This window comes from Dipodomys spectabilis, unplaced genomic scaffold (assembly GCF_019054845.1).
Source record: "Dipodomys spectabilis isolate Male_0828 unplaced genomic scaffold, ASM1905484v1 ptg000021l, whole genome shotgun sequence".
Classification (NCBI taxonomy): domain Eukaryota; kingdom Metazoa; phylum Chordata; class Mammalia; order Rodentia; family Heteromyidae; genus Dipodomys; species Dipodomys spectabilis.
In genome coordinates, this window is record NW_024870698.1 from 7,747,313 (window position 1) to 7,771,538 (window position 24,226).

Below are 24,226 nucleotides of genomic sequence, written 5' to 3' on the forward strand. Positions count from 1 at the left end.
ACCTCTATACCTGAAGTTAAAAAAAATAAGAAAATATAAGCTGCGTCATCAGACAGAGCCCTGGGAAGCCATGTTTCCTGTGTTCACAACCATTCAAATGAGCTGATAGCTTGGCAGTAGGTAGTAATCCTAACTACTCAGGAGGCTGAGATCTGAAATGTACTGTTCAAAGCCAGCCTGGGCAAGAAAACCTGCAAGACTCTTACTCAAAGTGGTAGAGCACCAAAGCTCAAGAGACCATGCCCAGGTCCTCAGTTTAAGTCCCAGGACACACACACAAACACACACACACACACACACACACACACACACACACACACACACACACACACACGTTTAAGCAACTGCTGATGTCTCATTCCATGTCTTCACACATAAATTAAAGGTGGAGCCAGGTGCCAGTGGCTCAAGCCTGTAATCCAACTAGCTACTCAGGAGGTTGAGATCTGAGGGTTGTGGTTCAATCCAACTAGCTACTCAGGAGGTTGAGATCTGAGGGTTGTGGTTCAAAGCCAAGCCAGGCAGGAACGTCTGTTAGACTCTTATCTCCAGTTAACCACCAGAAAACCAGAAATGGAGTTGTGGCTCAAGTAGTAGAGCACTAGCCTTGAGCACCCAGACTCAAGATCCACAATAACAACAACAACAACAAAAAAAGTGGAGTAATACAGCTACTAAAAAAATGAAGATGGACTTACAAGTGATATTCTAAAATGTGGTCAACTCTAGGCAATAATTTGTAGTAAATGCAAACATATAATTGGCTTTCCTTTTAAAAAAAAAATCTCAATTTGAAAGGTGTAGCACTCTGACAACTCATTATTTTAGGCCAATGAGAGCTTCTTCTTTGTGAAGGGGACTCGGCCTGGGAGCTATCCTCAATTGTTGTTCCCCGCCCCCCACCCCCTTCCTCAAGGCTAGCACACTATCACTTGGGTCAAAGATCCACTCCTGGGTGTCTGTGTGGGTGATTGGGGTTAAGAGTCTCATGGATTTCCTGCCCAAGCTGGTTCTTGCTCTACGATAGTCAGATCTCAACCTCCTCAGTAAACAGGATTCCAGCCACTGTACCCTGGAGCTTTTTTAATCTTTCAGAAAAGACATTGTAATATAAATCAGGACAATGAGTCAAGCAATAAAGCAAAGAGCTCCCTCTGGTAAAATTAAGTCCAGCCAACACTTCCATACAACAGGACTGAGCTAACATCCAAACTGCTAAAAATAGGGTGACTACCCAGTTAGGGCTTTATGATGAGACTGAGAGGAACAGGACAGTTTTGGAAGGTCAAAGTCACTGAGAAAGGTCAAGCAGAAACAAACTGCATCTTCTATTTTCCATACAGAAAGACTAATTATATGAGCAAGTAAACTGAAGCAGGGAACCACTCTAATCCAAGACCTGCCTTTAAATAAAAACGAAGTAAGGTTTGTCATAGTACCAATGTGTAGCGCGCTGGCTGTGTAACCTGGGACATCCAGAACCTCCCAGCCTTTTTTTTTTTTTGGGGGGGGGGGGGCGGGGAGGGATGTGGGGGGAAATCAATTGTGGGGCTTGAACTCAGGGCTTGGGTGCTGTCCCTGAGTTTTTGCTCAAGGCTAGCCCCTATCACTTTGAGCCACAGCACTACTTCTGGGTTTGGGGGGTTAGTTGGAGATAAGAGCCCCATGGACTTTGCTGCCCAGGCTAGCTTTGAACCAAGATCCTCAGATCTCAGTCTCCTGAGTAGCTAGGATTACAAGTGTGAGCCACCAGTGCCTGGCCAGTCCAACTTTCTATATTGTGCAGTAGGAACAATCCACAGGATTCTCCTCAATGAGCTCATTTGTATAGACAGGTCTCACCACAGGCCAGGGAACAGAGAAGGTACAAGCTAAATACATCACCACCTTTCACTACTACTGCTATTACTGAAAATCAAGCTCAACTCAAACATAACAAGGAAACATTCTGGCTTGGTTTTAAGAGATCTATTACATTTTAAATACAATCCACAACTATATGTTCACCTTAAGCCGCACTGCCATATCAGAGTTCTGTAATTATTCCTTGGGTGTCAGTCAGGACAAGCAGAGGTATATGGTAATAAAGAGCCCCAAACCTTAGATTTCTACAAGCTTGATCGACTTCTTGATCGTCTCCATCTTGATTCAGCTAGAAGCTCTGCTCTGTGGTGCCCCACTGTGGAATGTGACCTGTCAAAGGGGGAGGGGACATGGTGACTCAGTACTTGGGCTCAGTCCTCATGGTGTAAATTACTCATCTGGTCACTCTAAACTTTTTAAGGGGTAAGTGTAAACCTATCATATGTTCAAAGCAGAACTACTTGAGGCATAGTAATTGTGCTCACCACGGGGAACATGGAGTTTACATAGCATTGGTCAGTGATTACCAAACTCACCCCTCACCAAACCAGAATGGAAATGAAATCATTACATGTGATCATTGGAAGATATCAGCAAGCAAACAGAAAACCCAATACGAAGTTTGCACAACGCTGCCCAGTACACTAACCCTAAACATGGATCTGCCAGCTCCCTGCAAACTTGACCATAAGGAACCAAAGGAAATAACATAACAGAGATAAATATAGCACCCCACTCCTGGGCTGGATACTTAACATCAGCACCTCATGCCCTTGGCTGGGCTCACTGTAGTACATGGGATATTAACTGTATGTCAAACAAATGGTAGAGGTAAGACAAAATTTAAAGTGTTTTTCTCCCAGAGTCCTTGCCTTAAAGAAATGATGTTCAATTGAAAAAGCAAAAATAGGATTTTTTTTTTCAGTATTAGAAACTAATCAAATGATTAATCTGAAATTAGCCAATGCCCTTAGCTAAGGTAACAGGAAAAGATGTTCTTTTGTAACTATTACCAAGGTTTATCTTGATAATCTTAAGCCACTGGCACAGTAAAAAACAAAAAAAAACAAAACAAAAAAGCAACAAAACCCAGTTGTTTGAGCGGATCTTGCCTGTAATCCTAGCTACTCAGGAAGCTAAGATCTTAAGATCTTGGTTGGAAGCCAGCCTTGGCAGGACCATCTGTGAGACTCTTATCTCCAATTAACCACCCCTCCCCCCTCAAAAAACAAAGCCCAAAGTGGAACTATGGTTCCAGTGGGTAGAGCACTAGCTTTGAACAAAAAAGCTCATCAGAACAGCTCCCAGGCCTTGAATTCAAGCACAAAATAAAAAGTTGTTTATTTGGAAAAATTAGAAAATCAATTTGGATTAATATAAAACAAATACCAGTGGGAATACGCTGCACAGGAAGAAGGCCTCGCTTGGAATAGGGAGACAAAAAACTGGGTGACCTTGAACAAAACTTGGGTTATCGCTGGGTCTTGGCTGTCTCTGAAAATGAGTTTGACTCGTTTTTTTTTTTGGGTGAGGGGTGTCCAGTCGTGGGGCCTGAACTCGGCCTGGGCGCTGTCTCTCAGCTCTTCAGCTCAAGGCTAGCGCTCTACCACTTGAGCCACAGTGCCACTTCCGGCTTTTTTTCTTTTTGCTTATGTGGTGCGGAGGAATTGAACCCAGGGCCTCATGCATGCAAGGCAAGCGCTCTACCACTGAGCCACCTTCCCAGCCCCCGAAAATGAGTTTGAAATCAATGACTCTGGAGATCTTTACCCAGCGCTTTCTCTGATTTTATGAGTTATTCCAATTGCAAAAAAAACAAACCCAAAACTGCCCATTTGGCCCTCCCATTCCACAAAGACAAAACACAAAGTATCATTTTAAGAGTCAAGGAGTCAGATCCTTATTTTGAATTTTAAAGTGCCAGATGACCTCAAAGGTTAAAACTCTTCTCTTTCAAAATAAATAAATAAAGTTGACTCATCAGAGGATAAAATCTATCACTACTGCAAACCAAAGTGGATTTTCAACCTACTAGAAAATCTGAATTGACAATGCATGCAAAAATTAGCTAAAATGGCTGCAACCCTCCTCTGAGTACTATAGCAAATACTTAGTGGTTTGTTTATTGCTTATGCTGTGTAAGAAGCAACCAGGCTAAAAGCACCAATGTGATACAGCCAGAAACTAGAAGCCTCACTCAACAGGGCAAGTCATTTTCAAGTAAAACTAACTCAGCTAAAAAATAAATCCTTAACTGGGATCAGTTAACATTTTAACAAGATCTGGGAGGTGAATCATTCGGGAATAAATCAACCTTCTGTCAATTAAGAATCTGCAAATTCCTATTGTTTTACAACCACTCCAGGGGAAATTTCTCCATGTATACATAAAGTGAGGCATTTTTCCAGTAACTTTTGATGTAGAGTGGAACTTCAGGGAAAAAATATCACTTATGAAATCCATCTTATATAATGGAAACACTTTAACTGTGGTACTCACACATTTGACTGTGGATCCCTTCCACATGCTTATCTAAACAGAAGCAATGCAATTAAACTGCTTTCACTCAAAATGGTGTCAGAAGGCAACTGCCCTATTTACTAGCCACTGATAAGTTATGACAACACTATTTCACAGCCTGTCATTGGATTTCTTTTAACCCCCAGCGCCAGGTTCAGGATTTCCTCAACACCAAGGGCTTATCTCAAATGCTTTAATACTCAAACAGTGAAAAATCAGGGTTGCAATGCCATAGTCTGAAAGCAGATGACTTAGAAATGAGTGGAAGTGATGAACAGCCATTAGCTGTTTTCCTTAGTTCCTGTTTTCTAATAAACAGTAACGTCTGAAACACCCCCCACAAAGAAACCAGATTAAAAAAAAATTCCTATAGGATATCCAATCACTACGGGAAACAAATAGTAACATTTTAAAAACAGACCACAAAGAAATCAAACAGATAAAAAAAAATTCCTATAGGAAATCCAATCACTATGGGAAACTTTTAGATTACTACTAGGTCTTCATATAATTACTAACTGGATAAAGACTTGACAGATGAAGCTTATTCCTAAAAATTATTCTCTAGATCTAATAGAAAAGCTACACATTTTAATTGGAAGGACAGCAAACGAAGCACCTTATGTATGCCATTATTTCTTTCTTCCTTGGAACTTGGAAAAAGGATACTACAAAAGAAAAGTAATTGCTGTAAGCCAGAGTTTACCATCTGTCAGCTTAAGTACCTCCAGCTGATTTAGCTGTCCTGAAGCCCCCTCAGGAGACTACAAAGGAAGGTCAGAACAAATAAGTTTTTCCCTGGAATCCTAACTGAATCCTTAGAAAGTACACCATGTCTTAAGCTCTCCTTGCAGACAAACATTTCAGCTGTGTTTTTATAATCAGATACTGCCTTCAGTGCAGCAGTTACCTATAAACATGATCAGACAGCACATTCTATTCATAATGTGGATGTGATCAGCATCCTTACAAGCATGGCCTGCCCTGCAGGTGTCCACTCAGGGAAAGTGATTTCCTCCAATCATACTCATAGCAGTGTCCACACATAACCCTTTCCAGTCTTCAGCTAAGAATCTGAAGAGTTAGGGATTACTGTGACCTCTAGGAGTAAGCCACAATAAATGTTTCCAAGTTCACATAAAGACCTTCACTCAGGGTCCATGAGCTATCCATATTTAGTTCTATCTATTGGTAACAGTGGAAAAGTAAAAGCTGCCACTTACAGGTAACCCTCTAGACCAGATTATTGGTTGTGTAATACTTCATTCACTAAAGCCAACCACTTTGGTAATAACTACTAAAATCAATCATCTTTCTATTCAGTTCAGGAAGTCAAAACCTACCTTCTCACTGCTATATAAAGAGAGAGCTAGGTCTTATAGCCCAGATTAGCTGGTGTACCTGTTATACTGAGAATAACATTTCATTATATGCACTTTAGACAATCCAGTCTCTTGCTTAATGGTCTGTTTGTGTGTGTTTGTGTGTGTGTGTGTGAGAGAGAGATCTATGAAGGTAAGTGTTGTCACCAATAGTAAGAGGACAGCTGTGAAAGCCAAGCACAAAATCGTAGCAATCAGATTTCAAAGAGACTTGCTGAAAAGTTACCATGTACTGGGCCTGCTGCTTTACTAGGGACCTCACAAATGACATGGCCCCAATCCCAGTAAAAAAAAACAAACAAACAAACAAAAAACCTCGGTCTAAAAAGAACCCCAAATATTTCTGACCAGATTCCAGTAGAGAGATGGGAAAATAGATCATCAAGACTGTTCCAAGTCAAAGGGTAAAAAGGCTTTAAGTAAGCAGAGAATATAAAGTTCACTCTGGAAAGGTTTCCAGCACACCAAATGAATTCCTTTTGGATGATGTTTTTAAAATACAAGCCAGTGGTTCCACAATCAAAGAACAACCGTTCTGAAGCTGGGTGTGGTGGCACATACCTGTAATTCCAGCTACTCCAGAGGTAAGGCAAGAGCACCCTGTTTTGAGTCTCTCAAGAACAAAATACAAAAATGCCAGCTTAAGAGGTAGAGCACTTGCCTAGTGTACTCAACCTAACACAAAACACAACACACAGGTTCACACAAAAAATGTACAATAAGAAAGCAGGCCACCACTAAAAACGATCCGGTCAGACCCTTTCAGAGGTGGATCCAAGATACATGAAAATGTTTACACACTCATTTTCCTGGGACCATACCACCAGTGTCAGAAACAGCTGTACGTCCTTTCCCGTGATGAGGACTAGTGCAGCACCTGGGCGCCAGCTTCCTGGAGCTAGCAGCTCAAGGCTCAGGTATCCAAGCTCCTCAGGTGACAGGCAGCAGGTAGTTGAGAAGTCAGCGTTGAGCTGAGAGTAGTGCCGACTGGCTTTCCCATCCAGTGCCCAGGGTGGGGTAGCTGGAATGACAGTGAGCGAGGGTGCTGGCAAACTGAAGAATTCCACTACAAGGTGTCCTGCTGAAGTTCTGGCAGGTCTGTCCATGCCAGAATTATGCATTGTTTTGAAATCTTTATGTAAGCATGCTCCATTTTAAAATAATGGCTCCATTTGGCTTGCAATACCCCCCAAGGGCCATATAAAACACAGAGAGGCAGGTTGCACCTGGTGCTTGTGAATTCCTGCCTGTTACTTCTATCTTGAACCTCCATAAGCTGGCTGACTAGAAACCCAAGAGCTAGATGCATGCAACTTCAAAGTCACAACACTCTTGCTGTGCTTCTCTTCAAGAACCTCCCTCACTGCCACTCTCCTCTCTGAGCAGCAACTGGGATGTCAGTAGATTCACCCATGTTAGGCATCATATGCACCTATAAACCAACTATTTGAAGACCATTTTGCTCTGCATTGGCGCCCTCCTCTTGCAAGCTATCCTTTGTACTGAAAGCAAACCTATTCTTACCTACCATCATGGCCTCCCAGAGCTCTGCTCAAACCCAGTGTCCTCACCTGTCCTTATTCCTCACAGGATGGGGATTCAGCTCTAATCCCACCTGGGCCCCACTACCCTCTTAGCACACCCTCAAAAGGAATCCTGATCCAAAAAGACAGGCCATCCAAGCAACACTCCTCCTCCTGCCCCTCCCCCAAAAAGAGCAGTAATAAAAAGAAACTATTGATAAAGTTGGGAGTTGGCAGCAGTCTAGAAAAAAACACTTGCAAAAACCATCTAGAGGGGCTGGGAAGGTGGCTCAGTGGTAGAGCGCTTGCCTTGCATGCCTGAGGCCCTGGGTTTGATTCCTCAGCACCACATAAGCAGATTAAAAAAGAACTCTTACATTCAACAATGACACAAGTTATAAAGTTAACTAACCAGTCACTTGACCTAAGAGAAACAAGCACATTCATGATTAGTTATTAGTGAAATGCAAACTGAAACCACAGTGACACACTAAAATATGAAATAAAAATAGGTAGCTATAAAATGCTGGCAAGAATGCAGCTGAAACCCTTCAATATTGCTGGTATAGAACAAAAGGGAACAGCACTCTGAAAATATGCTGGGCAGTTTTTATAAAGGTCATGCATGCATTTAACACGTAATCCAGAAATCCCAATTCAGTTACTGAAAGAAAAAAAAAACAAAAAGACCAAAAAAAAACAAACAAAAAACCCCTACCATTAAAATGAAGACCTGCACACAAAAAGCTTTATTCCTAACCACCAAATTTAGAAAGTTTATTTCTAACTGGTAAATAAATGCATACATGTAGCATGTGGGCAACAGAATACTACTTAAAACAAAACATGTGTGAATCCCTGCAACACAGATCTTAAGAAATAACCCATTATACCTGGAAGATTTCATTTATGATCACCTGGAAAAGGCAAAATTCAAAGAAAAATAGCAGTCCCAAAGTACCTAAAACTAGAGGAAGGGTAACTACCTATACAAAGAGATAGGTAGAGAAGGTTTGAGTATACTCAAAATATTGTTTTGTGATTATACAACTACTTACGCATATCAAACTGTCTATCTAAATGAGAACAGTTCGCTCTATGTAAATTCTATCCAATCAAGCAGGCCTTAAATTTCTACTAAGATCTGTTCTCATGGCTCGTCCTGTGTGGCAGCTTCAAGGCTGTCAGTTATCTCATCAGCACCCATCCTCCATTTCTGACTTCTGGTATGTTCTCTATTTTTCTGACCACTTGATCACACTTTGCTTCAAACTACAGTTCTTTCTACACATCTTTTAAATCCTAACCTGACTGTAATTTGAAAAATCTATTTTTAAGAGCTGTCTTTTGTACAATGCCCTTCAGAGTTGGTGCTTTTAAAAAAAGAGTATTAACTTATACCACTAAAATTCTAAGCTCCACTAAGAAATTTTATCAAGTAAACTACTGATTCTGTGCCCAAGAAAATTTTTAAATAAGTTCTTATGGTATATGTCATTTTCCCATGTTATTTCTGATTCAAATTCAACTCTCAATGGTCTATTTAACAAATGACCAGTCTTCAATCTTCAATACAAGCGTCCTAAAAGGGAATAAATATCCCTATAGCAATTTAAAAAGACAACTGCCGAACACTCAACTCTCAGGTTCAAGGTGGTCTTTGAACATAACTAATGGCAGAGGTGCCTACAAAGAGCTGACTTGCTACTCTGTCCTAAGTGACCAATTATGCAAAGCTCAGTTTCCCTAAGCCAGCCAGCCAATGTTACCAACAGAATTAAGTCACTGAAAACTAGCCAGTGACCACTTGTGCAACGCTTACCAATAGGTCGCTTTATTCATGGGTACAGTATAGACCAGTAAGAATTCCTGAAAAGAACCCCTTAGTATTAAAAAAAAACCAAAGCCTGCAACTTTCGTATCTACCAAACCTACCAGCTTTATTTTCAAATCTAGTAAACAAAAGTTGCATCTGAATATGTAGTGTTTTACTATAATTCTAAGACTGTTCAAAAACATTTGCCTTTCTTAAAAATGTAAGCTAATGGGCTGGGAAGGTGTGCTCAGTGGTAGAGTGCTTGCCTTGCATGCATGAGGCTCTGGGTTCAATTCCCCAGCACCACATAAAGAAAAAGAAAAAAGCCTGAAGTGGTGCTGTGGCTCAAGTGGTAGAGTGCTAGCATTGAGCTGAAGAGCTGAGGGACAGCACCCAGGCCCAGAGTTCAGGCCCCACGACCAGACCAAAAAAAAAAAAAAAGTAAGCTAATCATCCATGGGCCATTTAAACTGTTGAAGTTGCCAAAGACCAACTAAGGTGCCTAAAGACTGCCAAGGCTCTTCCCAGTCTCCTCACAAGGCTTAAAACTCCTATGCAGTAAGATGTCCTAGATTTATATAGGAAGATTAATACAAGTGCAATGTGGTTGCTTGAAAGGTTAATGTAATTTTATGTTGTATTGATAGAAGTGACGGCAGGCAACGAAAATGCTGGCAAGAATGTGGAAAAAGAGGAAGCCTATTGCACTGCTGGTAAGAATGTACACTAATACGCACACTAATACAATCACTTTGGAAAACAGTCTGGAGGTTACCTCAGAAAGCTTAATATATAGACCTTCCCCATGACCCAGCCATACCACTCCTACGCATCCACACTAAACAACAGGAATCAGGATACATGGACACATGCACCTCCAAGTTCACTGTAGCACTATTCACAATAACTAAGATATGGAAACAACCCAGTTGCCCCACTACAGATGAATGGATCCAAATATTGTGGTGCCTACATACAATGGAACATTATGCAGCCATTAGAAAGGCCAAAATAATGGCATTTGCAGGGAAATGGAACTAGAAAAAATAATTTGGGGCAAGGTATGCCAATAGCACATGGTCTCCCTGATATGTGGAAGTTAAATTCAAAATGCGAAGAGATAGATGAAGTAAATAGGACTCAAGAAACAAAGAACCTCTACTTAATTTGTTGTTGTATCATTTCTAAATGAATGCGTGTTCTTGACCACATGTACGGTACATATATGTGCACGTCTGAGGAAAGCTAGGAGGAGGGCACAGAATCAGAGGGAAACGGGAAAATATACAACAGAGAGGCCCATCAGCTGCACTGGACATTGATGAAAATGAACTAAGCAACTCAAGGGCAGCAATGGGAGGGGGAGAATGAGAGGGAAAGAGGAAACAGCTGACGCTAAGCAATAGGAAAGAAATGTACATGTGGAAGAAACAGTTGTATTGTCAAAGCTCATAGAATTCACAAACTTTATAGACCTTGATAATGACAATTTGCCTTGTATAGGTTAAAATGTGTTTGTGACTGTAAGTATCACTATCTCACTATACTGTGAAATTTGTATAATTTATGTAAAACGTATTGTCAAACAAAACCATTAAAAAAAAGTGACGCAGGCATGGTCTTTGGGACATACAAGTCCAATCGCATTTGCTAGTGTAGACCACTACACTCTAGAGAACACCAGGCATGTAACGTTTATAATATCCACAATCCATGTTAGAGGAAAGGGAAGGAGGAAAGGAAACAGGCTACTCAGCCCAAATACAAACTACTGAGAACTAAATGGCAACTAGCAGCCTTATTTTATTATGTTCTAAAATATAAATGGAGAATCAAGGCATCACAAGTAGTTTTAGTTAGCATTTCCTGTAGAGCTATGTGTGGCATTCTGCAGTAAGTTTTCCTTAAAAAAAAAAAAAAAAACCCACTTGAGTAGAAGGACGATCCCCTCAATTGTTTTTAAGTGCTTGTTAGTATCTTATAAACCTAAAATTCTAGGATCTCTGAGTTAAATACGCTACAAAAAAAAAAAAAAAAAAAAGGTTGGGTATGGAATGCTTCCGGTTTGGGTTTGATTCTGGCTAAGCAGACTTACTGTAAGGTGTTTTATCTCACTTAACTCATCCCTTTTCATTTCCTCAACTTTCACAGGGTCATTGGTTCTACTTGCTGATGTCTCTTGTGCAACATGGAAGAAAGGGAAAGAACATGAGAGACCCAAGGGCTAAGGAAGGAGACCCTATCAGATTACCTTTGAAAAGACTTTGAGTGTCAGTGTTGAATGGAATATTAGAATGCAATTTTCTTATGCCACAAAAGGATTTATAACAGTCATGACTATGTTCTCAAGGAAAACTGTAATTCTTACCCAATTTAGTGCCTAATCTCTAAGATAAAGGATGCAAGAAATGCTCAAGGAAATGCCCAATTTTCGTTGAGCATGGCCCTAGCCAATCTGGAAGCTATGTGGTGACACCATGGTGGGGAGCAGGAGCCTGGTTTGTTCAGCCACTTCTGGTCATCTATTCTCAATGTGAGAACAGTTATAAATAAAAAATAAAAACAGTACGTGAGTCCCAACAAATGACAAACCAGTATTTCAAAGGAACCTCAAGTTTTACCCAGGTGTATAAATACTCCCATGGGAAGAAAATGAAGCCATGTACAAATGCAATGCTTTCAACCACGAGGAACACTAAAAAGCCTAAATTGGCACTCTCTCCCTACGTCACATATGAAAGTTTCCCAACAACACATATGTAACAAATTTCTTTTCGCATTAAATTTTTTCAAGAACAAAAGGGGAGGTTCGGACATTAAAAATTACAGTAGTTAGCCTTTAAATGGAAACAATTTATTATAGCATCTTAGATGGGCCACAAACATCTTGTCTTTTGGTTCCAAAGGGTCAGTGCTTATTAAAGGAAATAAAGGTTAAATTCTCAGTTCAACACACTGTACAAATTACTTCATGTATTGCATAAAACTTCCAACACTGGAAATACAGTAAAACTGGTTAAGATCTAAAATACAACTGTGCCTTCCTATCTAATACAAATAAACATGTTCAGAGGTGAGTGCTTAAATTGTCCATCTGAGTATAAAACATGACAAAAATGTAACAATCAGCCACATAAACTGAACTTTAAGACAAAGGGACAGCAACTCATTCATTATTCTGTCTTTTGAAATCCAATTTCAAAAAATATTACACATTTTACCCCACTAGGTCACGTGCTGATTAACAAAGTGCTACAATATGCTCTGAAATACGGCTTTAATGACTACTTTATCTACAGAGTACTCCTTGGAAAAGATGCTAAATACATACTAACGGTATAATTATAATAAAAAAGGAAAAAGCCCCACACTTGGGAAGAGAACCAACTATATTCATGGAGACTGGAATAAAGATACCAAAGGGCTTTGGCCAAATTTAGTATAAATAGACTTTATTGAAGTCAGTGCCTCTGTACTGAGACAGAAGATGTGTCTACATAAGCACAAGTTGTAACATTTCACAACTTCTAAAAGGAATGTCAACAATTACAACGATCATGCATACCATGGTCGATAATCACATTTTAGAAGCATTTTCAACCATTTCTAAAGAAATGCTCATAACATTGTTATATATAGAACTACTTTCAATAAACTGCAAAACATTGATCGACTTTTCCAGTATGAGCTACAGTGTCAACACAAAAGGGAGGCATAAATGTTTAATTTATGAAATCAGAATGGAATATTTACTGTAAAGAAAAATTAAAAAGCTTTCAAATAAAGGCCATTATTGAACCAACATGAAGAGCACAACTTGAACTTTTGAGTTCACTCATCTTTTAAAGCTGTCCTCTGAATAACTTCAGTTCTAAGTATTGAGTTCAGTACTGTGAATATTCCTTGGATTGAAGTTTGGCAATAATGCGGTCCAACTGTCTCTTTGCTTCACACTGTGGGAAATTGCTCATGTCATAATATTGAGGGGCAATTTTCACCAACCTGTCCAGAAGGAGGGAATAAAACCACCAAGTTAACATTTAATTCAACTATTAAAGCTGCCAATAGGCTAGGCATTAATCAATACTATCCTGGTGAACAAAGGCCATCTATAATGATCAAAATTACAAATGCTGAATTTTGTTTAATTTACCCTAAGTTTGAAGAACCTCAAAATATATTCTTTTAAAAATGTGAAGATGGCAACAGGCAAGGCTATTGATTTCACTTTAGCACAGTATCTTGACCTGACTGACTCTTCAAGGTTATGGTAATAAGACAAGCTCTATGTGAAATACGATATTCAACAGATTGCATCTTCTCATTTTCAATGTTTTAATGAATATGACTATAACTCTACATCCTGAAGAATATATGACCACAATCTTTTAGAAAGTTTAGCTATACAAGTTTTTCTCAACAAAACATTTCAGATAAAATGGTAATGCTCTACACAATTTAACTGTCAAAAGTCATATATCAGCGTAGGAAAGACGCCGAATACTAAGCAAGCGACACCACCTGACATAAGTGCACCCAGTGCCATTTCCTATCCTGAGTTGCAGAATGGGTTCTGGCAAAACCAAAGACCCTGATGGGAGCACTACTTTGCCACAGTAACACTCCCACTGTCGTCTCACTACAGGAAAGACTGTATTAAAAGATAATCATGCCATCAGGTATATGTGTGTGTGTGTACGTATGTACACACATATATATGCATATACACACTCATGTATCCATCCCTAACTGAGGAGAAAACCAAGTTATCCAGTTTGCAAAGAGAAGCCATGACTCAGGCTACAAAGCCAGATTCTATTCTGACCAAACACTAACAAAATCTAAAAGTGCACTTACCATTCTGGCTTGATATCTGTACATGTCCGGATGTAATTCTTTGTTGTTAGAACAAACTCATTATAAAGCACCCATTCAGGTTTGTGGTCAAGAACAGTAGAGGGATGCAACTGAACCACCTGGTTATCCTTCACAGTTAAGTAATGTCCCGTTCGTTCTAAATGTGCCACCTGAAATCAACACCAGGAAATTCAGCTTCATGTTTTGCTTTTTATTCTATGGCTATTCCTATTTCTCATCAATAAAACCAGAGATCAGCCTTGTATAATCTTTAGGCCAACTCAACTCACAGCCTGTATTTATAAGGTCTGTGAGCAAAACATAGCTTATACATTTTTAAATGTTTAGAGGAAAAAATAATCAATAGAAACATTCTTGTTAAGTATAGAAACAAAGATCCATGACATTCATTTTCAGCACTCCTATGTTCTACTGGACACAAAGCATCTATTTGTCTCTGGATGCTGTTCCACTACTAGGCCACACAGAGCTGAGCAACTGAGACAAAGATCTACTATGTCTGCACAGCCTAATATTTACTATATGGTTTTTCTTGTGCCAAGAAGAATAAATGAACAATGACCAGATTTATATGTAAGGTAAAGTAAAAAGAACAAGAAGAAAACAGTAGCTCACGAAGAGAGTAAGAATGGAAGGAGAGAGGTGTTACATGTTATCTTTTCCTACATATCTTTTTGGTGTGTGTGTGTGCACGCTAGAACGCAGGACCTAGGCACTGTCCCTTGCTCAAAGCTGGCAATCAACCACTTAAGCCACAGATTTACTTTCAGCTTTTTGATGGCTAATTTGATAAAAGATTCTCATGGATTTTCCTGCTCTGGCTGGCTTTGAACCATGATCTCCAGATATTGACCTGCTGAATAGCTAAAATTAGAAGCATGAGTCATGGCACTTGGTCCTTCATGTGCTTCATAATCAAACATTTTGATGGGTGAGACCATTTAGCTAAATATAGCACCAGCCTAAGTTGGCCCTTTTCAATTTTACTACTTCATGTATGAACAAGTTCATGAGCCAGGTGCCAGTGGCTCATACCTGTAATCCTAGGTATTCAGGAGGTTGAAATTTGAGAATTGTGGTCCAAAGAAGACTGGGAAGCAAAGTCTGTTGAACTCTCCCCTCTCCAATTAACTATCAAAAAGCCAGAAGTCAAACTGTGGCTCAAGTGGTAGACTACTAGCTGTGAAAAAATTTTAAAGACGCTCAGGAGCAGTGTCCAGGTCCTGAGTTCAAGCCCTAGGACGGCACCAAAAAAAAAAAGCTGTTCTTAAGTAGAACTGGGGGGGGAGAAGATGTGAAGGGATAGGAAGGGGAGAAACAAAGGAGGAGGTAACAATGCTTGATAAGAAATGTACCCATATTGTGCATGAACGGTATTTTCACAACAAAAAAATAAAAGTGGAACAAACAGAATCATACAATCATTCTGTAAACATTAGGCACTTACTAGGTGCTAGCTACTACAAAAACATTGTTTAGGACAGTTTTTCCTAAAGAGAGAATGACTATTAACATAAACTTGAATATGATTTTATCCAACTTTTTTCACATTAAAAATTAGGAGCATATAAAAAAACAATATATGCTAGTACGGATTTAATAATAATTAAGAAAAAAATTCAACTACATCATTCACCTAAAAACTCTTTTATCGTGTTAAGTATTCTATGACTTGATTTACACATTTCACAGGATTTCTTTTGATTTTGGACTCTGGCATTTTAGGCATTTAGGTGCATTCTATATCTATCTACTGAGCACAAGTGGCCATAAGACTTAACACATTGGTCAAAGATGGAGAATATGAACATGCAAGCAAGAGACAGGAGAAATAATTAAAAATCAACCCCACTTAAGTAATGGACCATTTACTTTCAATTATTGCCAGGAGATTGAGACTTTTTTTCAAACATTTGTTTTGTACTGCTTAAATATACATGGTACTTACCTTTTATTTGTTATAACACACACTTCAAGAAAACAACACACTTCAAGAAAATAAAGCCTTTTCTGTCACCATCTTTATCTCAAAAACACAAGGGTCTTAGTTATTACTACCATCTATTTATTATTTTTACATAGAAATGGTACGGCACTAACTAGCCTTGAGCAAAAAAGTTTAGAGACAGCAGCCAGGCCCTGAGTTCAAATTCCAAAACTGGCGCACACATATACACAAAGTAAAGAGCTGAATTTACATTTGTATCTACTAATGACCAAAGTATCCATCCAGTATTTGGCATAACAAATATTATAATAATTTTTAAGGTAATTCTGAAAATTATTTCCAACCCAACTGGACAACTAACCTTGCCATCTAGTACACTAATTTATTCACTAGACATCGATTTCTGACTAATTTCTTTGAAGGGACTAGGGTTGACAACGTTTCTGATTTTTATAGGTGCTCTAAAAGTTACTTTTAAGTGAACCAAAGGCCTTTAACAGAAATAAAATTATATACAAACATTTAATTATGCATTCCTGAATTGTCCACATACCTGCATAAAATAGCCAGTAACCAAAGCTTTTCTTATATTAATATAATAGTCCCTGCTTGTGAAGTCAGTGCTTCGACGAGGCAAGTTAAATCTGTCCATAATTCGCGATAGCTGCTGGCGTACATTGTCTGCAGACATCAGGGACCTGTAGTTAATGAAGTTGTCATAACACCACTGAACCGATTCATGATCTAAAAAGTTGGAGGGGAGGAAAAGAGAGGGACAATGAATCATCCACACAGGACTATTTTCTAATTTAAGAGGAAAATTGTTAAGCTAAATAATCCAGAAAGGGAATTGCCCATATCATTTTCTTTTAAAGAATGAACTCTGTTACAAAATTTCTTAAAAAGCTATATTGTAGCTCAAAATCAGAAACAGTACTAATGTGTTTTTGGGTATTGGATTGCAAAGTGATTATTTCTGAACCAACTTCTCTATTTATCCATTAATATTCACACAGGTGTTTCCATCAGATGGCTTAATAGACAGGAAGACTCTGATAAAATGCCATGTCTTACAAGCTCATTTTCAGACAAATTACGGCCTTAAGATAATCAATGTCATCATAAGGTTGTAAACATGAATTTCAAGTGACTATTGTTCTTTAATTATGCCCCAGTTACAGCACCATAAGCCCAAAGAGACTAAATTTTGATATACTAGTGATATAAGTTTACAAAGATGCCTGGAACTTGTATCTATGTTTAATAAACAGGCCTGTGGATAGCATTTCAAAGTAACTTCATTATATGTATTATCAAAGGACAGTATTTTCTACTGAAGAGTTCTTCATAAATATCCAACAATTGCTACCCATCAAAACTGTAGTGTCAAGGATAAGAAATTCTATAGTAAGACCTCTCTGAAAGACACTAGTGTTGGAAAACAGAATCATGTGTACAGAAATTCTATAGTAAGACCTCTCTGAAAGACACTAGTGTTGGAAAACAGAATCATGTGTACAGAAATTCTATAGTAAGACCTCTCTGAAAGACACTAGTGTTGGAAAACAGAATCATGTGTACACATATCCTTTGACAAATAAAACCAAAAGGATTTACAAAAAGTGAAGGGGAAAGTAAGCATAAAATGTAGAACCATGTTACTCTTTCTCCAGCTACTACAACATACACTAACATGGCATAGTATTCCTCCTTGGTCCTACCATTTTGTTACTGGATAAATAACCTTTGTCTTGATAGGTATGTAGAGAAACAATACACACAGGAAATTTTTTTGGTGCGAGTACTAAGTGTGAGGATTTATTGTTGTTGGTAACTCAACACTTGCTTTTCATAGAGACCTCCTGGGTATGAATCATCCACCAAATACACTCCCACCCAGCCAAGGATTACTTTTCTTTGCCAGTTTTAACAGAATTAACACCTACAAACAGCAAATGCCAGTAATGTTTTTGAGCCAACGGTAGAGTTAAACTGTTCCCCTTTAATGTCTACCTACAGACCACTTGTGGTCTGAAAAAGAAATGTCATTTAAATCTGTCATTTACTGTGTATTTATAATACATGTGTATTCATGTGTATTTATAATACATGTGTACATACGTACACACACACACACATTTTTGATAGCTTTTGTGTAAAGTTATTTCTAGTAAAAATGTTAAAAATAGCCAAGTGACCATGGCCGGTATCTGTAATCCTAACTAGCCAGGCAACAAGCTGAGATTCAAGGACTGGGGCAGAGAACCTGGCTAGATTCCATCTCCAAAATAAATAGCAATTGAGTCTAACATTCATTTCCTGCAAGGGAATAAAAGGCATCTCATCCTCTGTATTTCTATTCTAACGCTATCATTTTAAAAAGAAATCCTTGTTGAAACTTAAATAAGAACATCAGAAAGCAGAACTGGACTTGTGTTCAAATGGTAGTGCCAGATAAGCATGCATCAAGCAAAGTTCAAACCTCAGTGCCTCCCAAGAAGAGAGTATTATATTAGCAATACAGAACTATTCACTAAAAATATAAAATGTATCAAAATAAAAGTATTAAACCATTTGTATTTTATTATACAAATTATACAAAATTATACAAATTATACAAAAGTTTATACAAATCTTTCAGTTTTTCATCACCTGCATTTTTCAGGTTTTTTTCCCCCTTGATTATAAACCTGAACATATTTTTTAAAAGATTGACAATTTCTATTTTGAATGCTAGTCAGGAATTTTTATAAAGTACCACTGGGTTTCTAATGTAGAGTTGTCACTGATAATAAATGAAAGTGGGATGAGGAAACATCTTATGCGCTGGAAGTGACATTTAGACAAAAGAGTTCTTGCAAATCCAATTTAGACTTACTTTGTTTAAAAGCGTGGTAGACATTCAGCAGTGTCAGATGATCTCCATCTATGTGGGCAAATCTCATCTTGGCCTCATCTGCAGCTTTCTTGGCCTCCGTGGGGCGAACAAAACACTGTGGGACTAAACAAGGTTGGTATGGGCCCAACACAAACGCCCATATCGATGAGTCACGCATTCACAGATAGAGGAACAAGGCCTAGCTAGGTCAGTTCACAGAGCATAGGGCAGGGCAGGATGGCCTCCAACTGCATCTTGGACTGTTTACTACCTTGATTTGGTACATCAACACCTAACCACATCTGTAAGACAAGAGGGTTTCAAAGCTACAGAGTACCTGATTATTTTAACTAGATCTAAAAGTAGGCATATCAAAACAGCTATTCTGAAGGCCATCAAGTTACTAGAAAGCTCAACTTATTTCAAAAACCAGTGCTGATAGCTCTACCAATAACCAGAATTATGGTGTCAACAGCCTGTTAATCATAATTTTTTAGAAGGACATTCATTTAACCCACAGAATGGCCGTGAAAGACAGGAAGCAATACTTGCCCACTGCAGATCTACAACAACTATGCATTGTACTGCCACAATTCTATCAGATATTTTCCCTAGTTCTGCGGTTATTACCAACTGGCGGGTATCACTATTAGCACCGGTGAGCAGAAGCATATGTGAACATAAAAAATATAAAATAATCTTGGGTTTGATGATAGCAGTAGTGGTGGAAGGTTAAACCGCCTTAAGAATTAAGAAAATCCCAAAGGCTGAGATATTCAGCCTATCATTGCAGCATTTTCATAAAAGGATCAACAAATGAAGCCCCAAGACCAAAAAAAGAGGTATGAATCCTCAAAAGCAAAACCCAGTGTTTTAAAAAGTCGACAATTAGTCCAAAACAATCATTATTTCAAGGGTCATCAAAGTTTTAACTACAGTATTTGTTTAGATCCTCAGTATTAATTCACATAAATCTTTAAGTTGTTACAAAGTGTGCACTACATTTTTCGAAATACAACTTTCCTTAATTAACTTTAGCAATTCCATAGTCATAAAAAGCAGTATGAAAAGAAATACTTAACAAGCTCGGGTCTTTGCAACACATTTTTAAAGTTCTTAAAACTTTTATCAATGAAAAAAATCAAAGTATCATTTCATATAAGAGATAATGGGAGTAATCAACAAGGAGATCAAATACAGTATGAATTACTCTTTCCCATACAGTTTCCCCTTTAAAAAGATGTCAAGATAGCCAAATTAAGACAATGGAACATGATCACAGTGAATATGAAGTCTTGCTTACTGTAACTGAAGCAAGGTAATTCATAAAAATACAGAAACTTCTTACAACTGTGGGTATGAAGTGAATTCACCACTAGAATTAAGTGGGAGTGCGTAAGTAGTGCCCTATAGGCTTCTGATTTGTGTCTCAAAACTTTAGAAACTAAGTGGCAAACAAAGCTTTACAAGCTCAGAAAATCGTTTTTGTTCCATGACTTCTCCCTAACAACATTTTCCAACAAATGGACTGTCTTAAAAAACACTGAACCTAAGTTCATATTGATGTTTTAAAACAACCAGTTAAACTTCTGTTTGCATCACTCCTATTACAAATGAGACGAAATTGTGCAGCTGGAAGGTTTAGATCTAATCACAAGACAAATTTAAAGGACTAAGATTCTAAACTCAAACAACAGTATTATAGTGGATATGTGATAAGAGAAACTAAATATAGCAATAAAACCCGAGCAGGTAACAGACAAGTATACAATCTGTTACTTCTTGCCCCATTCTTTCCCTATAAACTCAAATCTTGGGAGAAGTACAACTGGGAGAATCTGACAAAACATGTAAGAAAGGCAGACAACAACCTACCACCACCTCTGCAAGTAAGACTACAATTTAAGTAAAATGATTCAATACTGCCCTGCCCATCTGCTCTGAGTCTGATCAGTCATAACTCGGCAAGAAAACATTTGAGCTACTTAAGTAAAAGTCATACCATTTGAATATATCATATAGCTAAACTGAACCGTAATTTTATATTTAAAAAATTTTATCCTGTGATTCCATCAATCCAGAATTACTTGTGGCATTAAGTGATAAAGAATCATAAACCACTCTGCAATTAGAAGTCAGCTCTTTTCCAATATGGAAACTAGAAACATATAATTTTTGCTTATCAGTAGAAACTTGTCTGGTTTTAGCCTTAAAAATCATCATTCATTTGTTAACAAGATTTCCTGTCCGTTTTGGTAAGTCTTCCTAATTTAGTAATTCTATTCCTTTGTGAATTAAGCTTTCTGCTACTAAATATAGAACTCAGCTTACATTCTTATTTTCTTTAACGAACTATGCTTCTGTCACTGTGAGAGTAACAAAATCAGATTTGATGTTAATCCTAAATCTAAACTCCTATTTATTTGAAACTATATTTAAAGTCATGACTATCAGTGAAATACACACATATATGCATGTATAGAGGCTCAATCTAAATGTATCGCAGGCTCACTGCAGAGTGCCAAGTACTAAAACAAAATTCTTGTAGTTTCAATAAACCTCTAAGTAGAGTCATAGACCTACCAAAGAATTCAGTTACAACTGTATTAAACTTATGCTTATTGCAATTTTATTTGCTCAAGAGAGCTAATGTTTCACTGTTTTGTGCACGAAGACTACTTTTGTAACTACTATTGGTATTTATGAAACTATTTACAAGGTATTTAGGAAACACAGTAAGTTCCTTAAGACCATCTGTAAAATCCACTATTTTACTAAATATTAAAAAACACAAACAAAAAAGAAGTCCACCCAAACTCTGAAGTGCTGGGCTTTTTTCAGTTCCTTTCCCTCTATTACCTGACAACATAGCAGTAATAGATAGGACCTCATTAGAACAGTTGTAGTCACAACTTGCAATAACCATTTTAGCGAGCTGTGGATCGAGAGGAAACTCTGCCATCATGGATCCCAATTCAGTCAGATCTCCATCATCATTTAGAGCGGCCAGATAATTCAAAAGTTCTAGGGCTCTCATCAGAGTTTCAGGAGCTAGGTGGAAAAGACAAGTTGCCTTAAGCAAACAAAAATATGACAAAGTGCAAACTAAAAACTCATTTTTCAGTGGACACAAGTCAAAACTCCAACTGTCATCTAATGCAGTTGTACAGATATAGCAAACAAAATGATTCACACAAAATAGCAAAATACTGTTTTCATTCTAAAAATACTATGTAAATATTTTGCAATATTTTTTTCCAACTATGCTCCCACAAGACAACAGGGAAATGCCATCTCTCAGTTTTGTTACCAAATGATAATTCAACTAACCTAGAATTATTTCTGAAGGGAAAAAAAGGTGATTTCCTCATGTAATAGTTGGTATCCTTCTGAATACTATCACTTAAGACCTATCTCAATACACACTTGAAGAAAACGATAAGGTATATTTAATACATATACTGAATTAGCTGCAAGGAATGCTTTTGGCTTAAACATCTGATAAAATGTATTGTTAAGAGGCATACCTGGTGGATCCATAAAATCAAAATGCACCAAATCATCAATACCAAGTTTCTTCAATTGTAACACAACAGATCCTAAATTAGACCGCAGAATCTCAGGATAGGTGTTATCCTAGCAAACACAAAAACATGTTTGTCAGAGAATCTGCAAGTTTGTGTTCTCCACCCTGTAAGCTACATGTTTTGACATTGCTTCAACTTCATTGCCTGAGAAGTCACTGTGTAACTAGACTACAGAAGGCATACAGACACATTCTTCCTGCTGGTCTTTGTATCTCAGTGCCTTATATACCTCAACTCAACACTGTATAAGCATTTTGAAGATTACACCACACAACCCCCACACAGGGAAAAACTAAGGATTTATGGTTCTAAAAGGGTGAAGCAAAGGAATTCAACTTTCCTCTGATTAATACTCAATCTACCAAACAACATTAGGTACAGCAATATCCCTTACCTGCATTTCTGTTTTATAAGCTTTTTCTGTGTACAGTCTGAAGCATTTTCCAGGTCTGGTACGTCCAGCTCGACCAGCCCTTTGTTGAGCTGAAGCTTTACTAATAGCTGTCACCAGCAGAGACTCAACCCTGATTCGAGGATTGTATACCTATTGGAATGTGGAAAAAGATTCTTTCTTCATCTAAATACAAAGGTGGATCAACAGAAACACCCAAACTCACTGTTGATGCTAAATAAACAAAGTGTATTGGTCACCATGAATCAGCCACCATAACAGAACTCACTATCTCAAGGAAGAGATTTTCTTCCAGGCATTCTCCTATCACTATTCCTAAGACTTAACATGAAAAGACAGCATGGAAGATAGCTTACATAATCTTTAATGCTCCTCATTTAAAAATAACTTCCTTTCTACCATGCTCGTTAGTGAGCAATATCACCTAACAGAGACCTTCAATTTCAACATCTATGAGTGGACATCAAGAGAAACATTTGGAATTAAGACTGTATGTCAGCCAACTGCTTGCAATCTAATGAGAAAATTTCCAATCAATGACATAATATAACTACAAATGTAGTCAATTCATTTGAAAGATGTTTTGAGAAATAAAACATGCAAAATTTTGAGCAGCTACTTCCTTTGGTGTCATCACTATTTTAAGAAGTAACATAGCATCTTCATTCAGTGTGTGTCAAAGTACATAGCTGGATAAGGTACTATCTGTGAGAAATATTGTATCATTTATATTGTACTTATATTGTATTATTATTTACTCTCTCAATATCCTTAAGTGAGCATATAGGTCAAGATACTAAAGGATTTCTAAGCCCAAGCTTAGGAGTAAGTATTAAACACTGTCTTAATGTCTGAACGACAGTCAGAACAAAGGGCTGATATGGTAGAACTCTAAAAAGGAAAGGAAATAGAAAATAATTATAAGAAATGAACGTTAGCTGACCCATGAACATAAAGTATCTAACTAAAACACTAATATATGTACCTTTTGTTTGGCAAATCCAGGATCAATCACAAATACCACACCATCTATTGTCAACGATGTCTCTGCAATGTTAGTTGACACAACTACCTGTTCAGAAACACAGTACAGAAAACTTCAATATAAACCAAGGAAAAGAAGTACATGACATTCAGATTGCCATTAATTTACACTAAATAAGAACTTCTGAATCAATAAGGATTTATCTTCATTGGCTGTTTAGCAAGCAAACCAAATTTAAACTAAAAATTTCAATTTAGTTTACCATAGCAATTCCTTTCCTAGCAAAGTTATTACATTATAGATTATCACTGAGCTACACATTATATTGATTATCCAAATGTAAGATAATCAAAATAAAAGTACTAATAAAGCAATGCAAACACACTTCACAGGATGTCCTAGATTGAATACTACTTAATATACAGACTTCACAC

At 37.8% G+C, this 24,226-nt stretch overlaps 1 protein-coding gene across 1 annotated transcript in view; it reads right to left on the reverse strand.

The window, feature by feature from the left end:
- Positions 1 to 11,936: 11,936 nt before the first annotated feature.
- The window catches only part of Dhx15 (DEAH-box helicase 15), a 44,893-nt gene continuing 32,603 nt past the window's right edge, over positions 11,937 to 24,226 (reverse strand). The window contains exons 7-14 of the mRNA XM_042674781.1: positions 23,793 to 23,879; positions 22,790 to 22,939; positions 22,336 to 22,444; positions 21,668 to 21,859; positions 18,809 to 18,931; positions 16,484 to 16,674; positions 13,962 to 14,131; positions 11,937 to 13,106 (exon numbers count right to left, since the gene is read on the reverse strand). Coding sequence (XP_042530715.1) covers positions 12,989 to 13,106; positions 13,962 to 14,131; positions 16,484 to 16,674; positions 18,809 to 18,931; positions 21,668 to 21,859; positions 22,336 to 22,444; positions 22,790 to 22,939; positions 23,793 to 23,879 — 1,140 coding nt within the window. The 3' untranslated portion in view covers positions 11,937 to 12,988. The remainder of the gene's footprint in view (positions 13,107 to 13,961; positions 14,132 to 16,483; positions 16,675 to 18,808; positions 18,932 to 21,667; positions 21,860 to 22,335; positions 22,445 to 22,789; positions 22,940 to 23,792; positions 23,880 to 24,226) is intronic.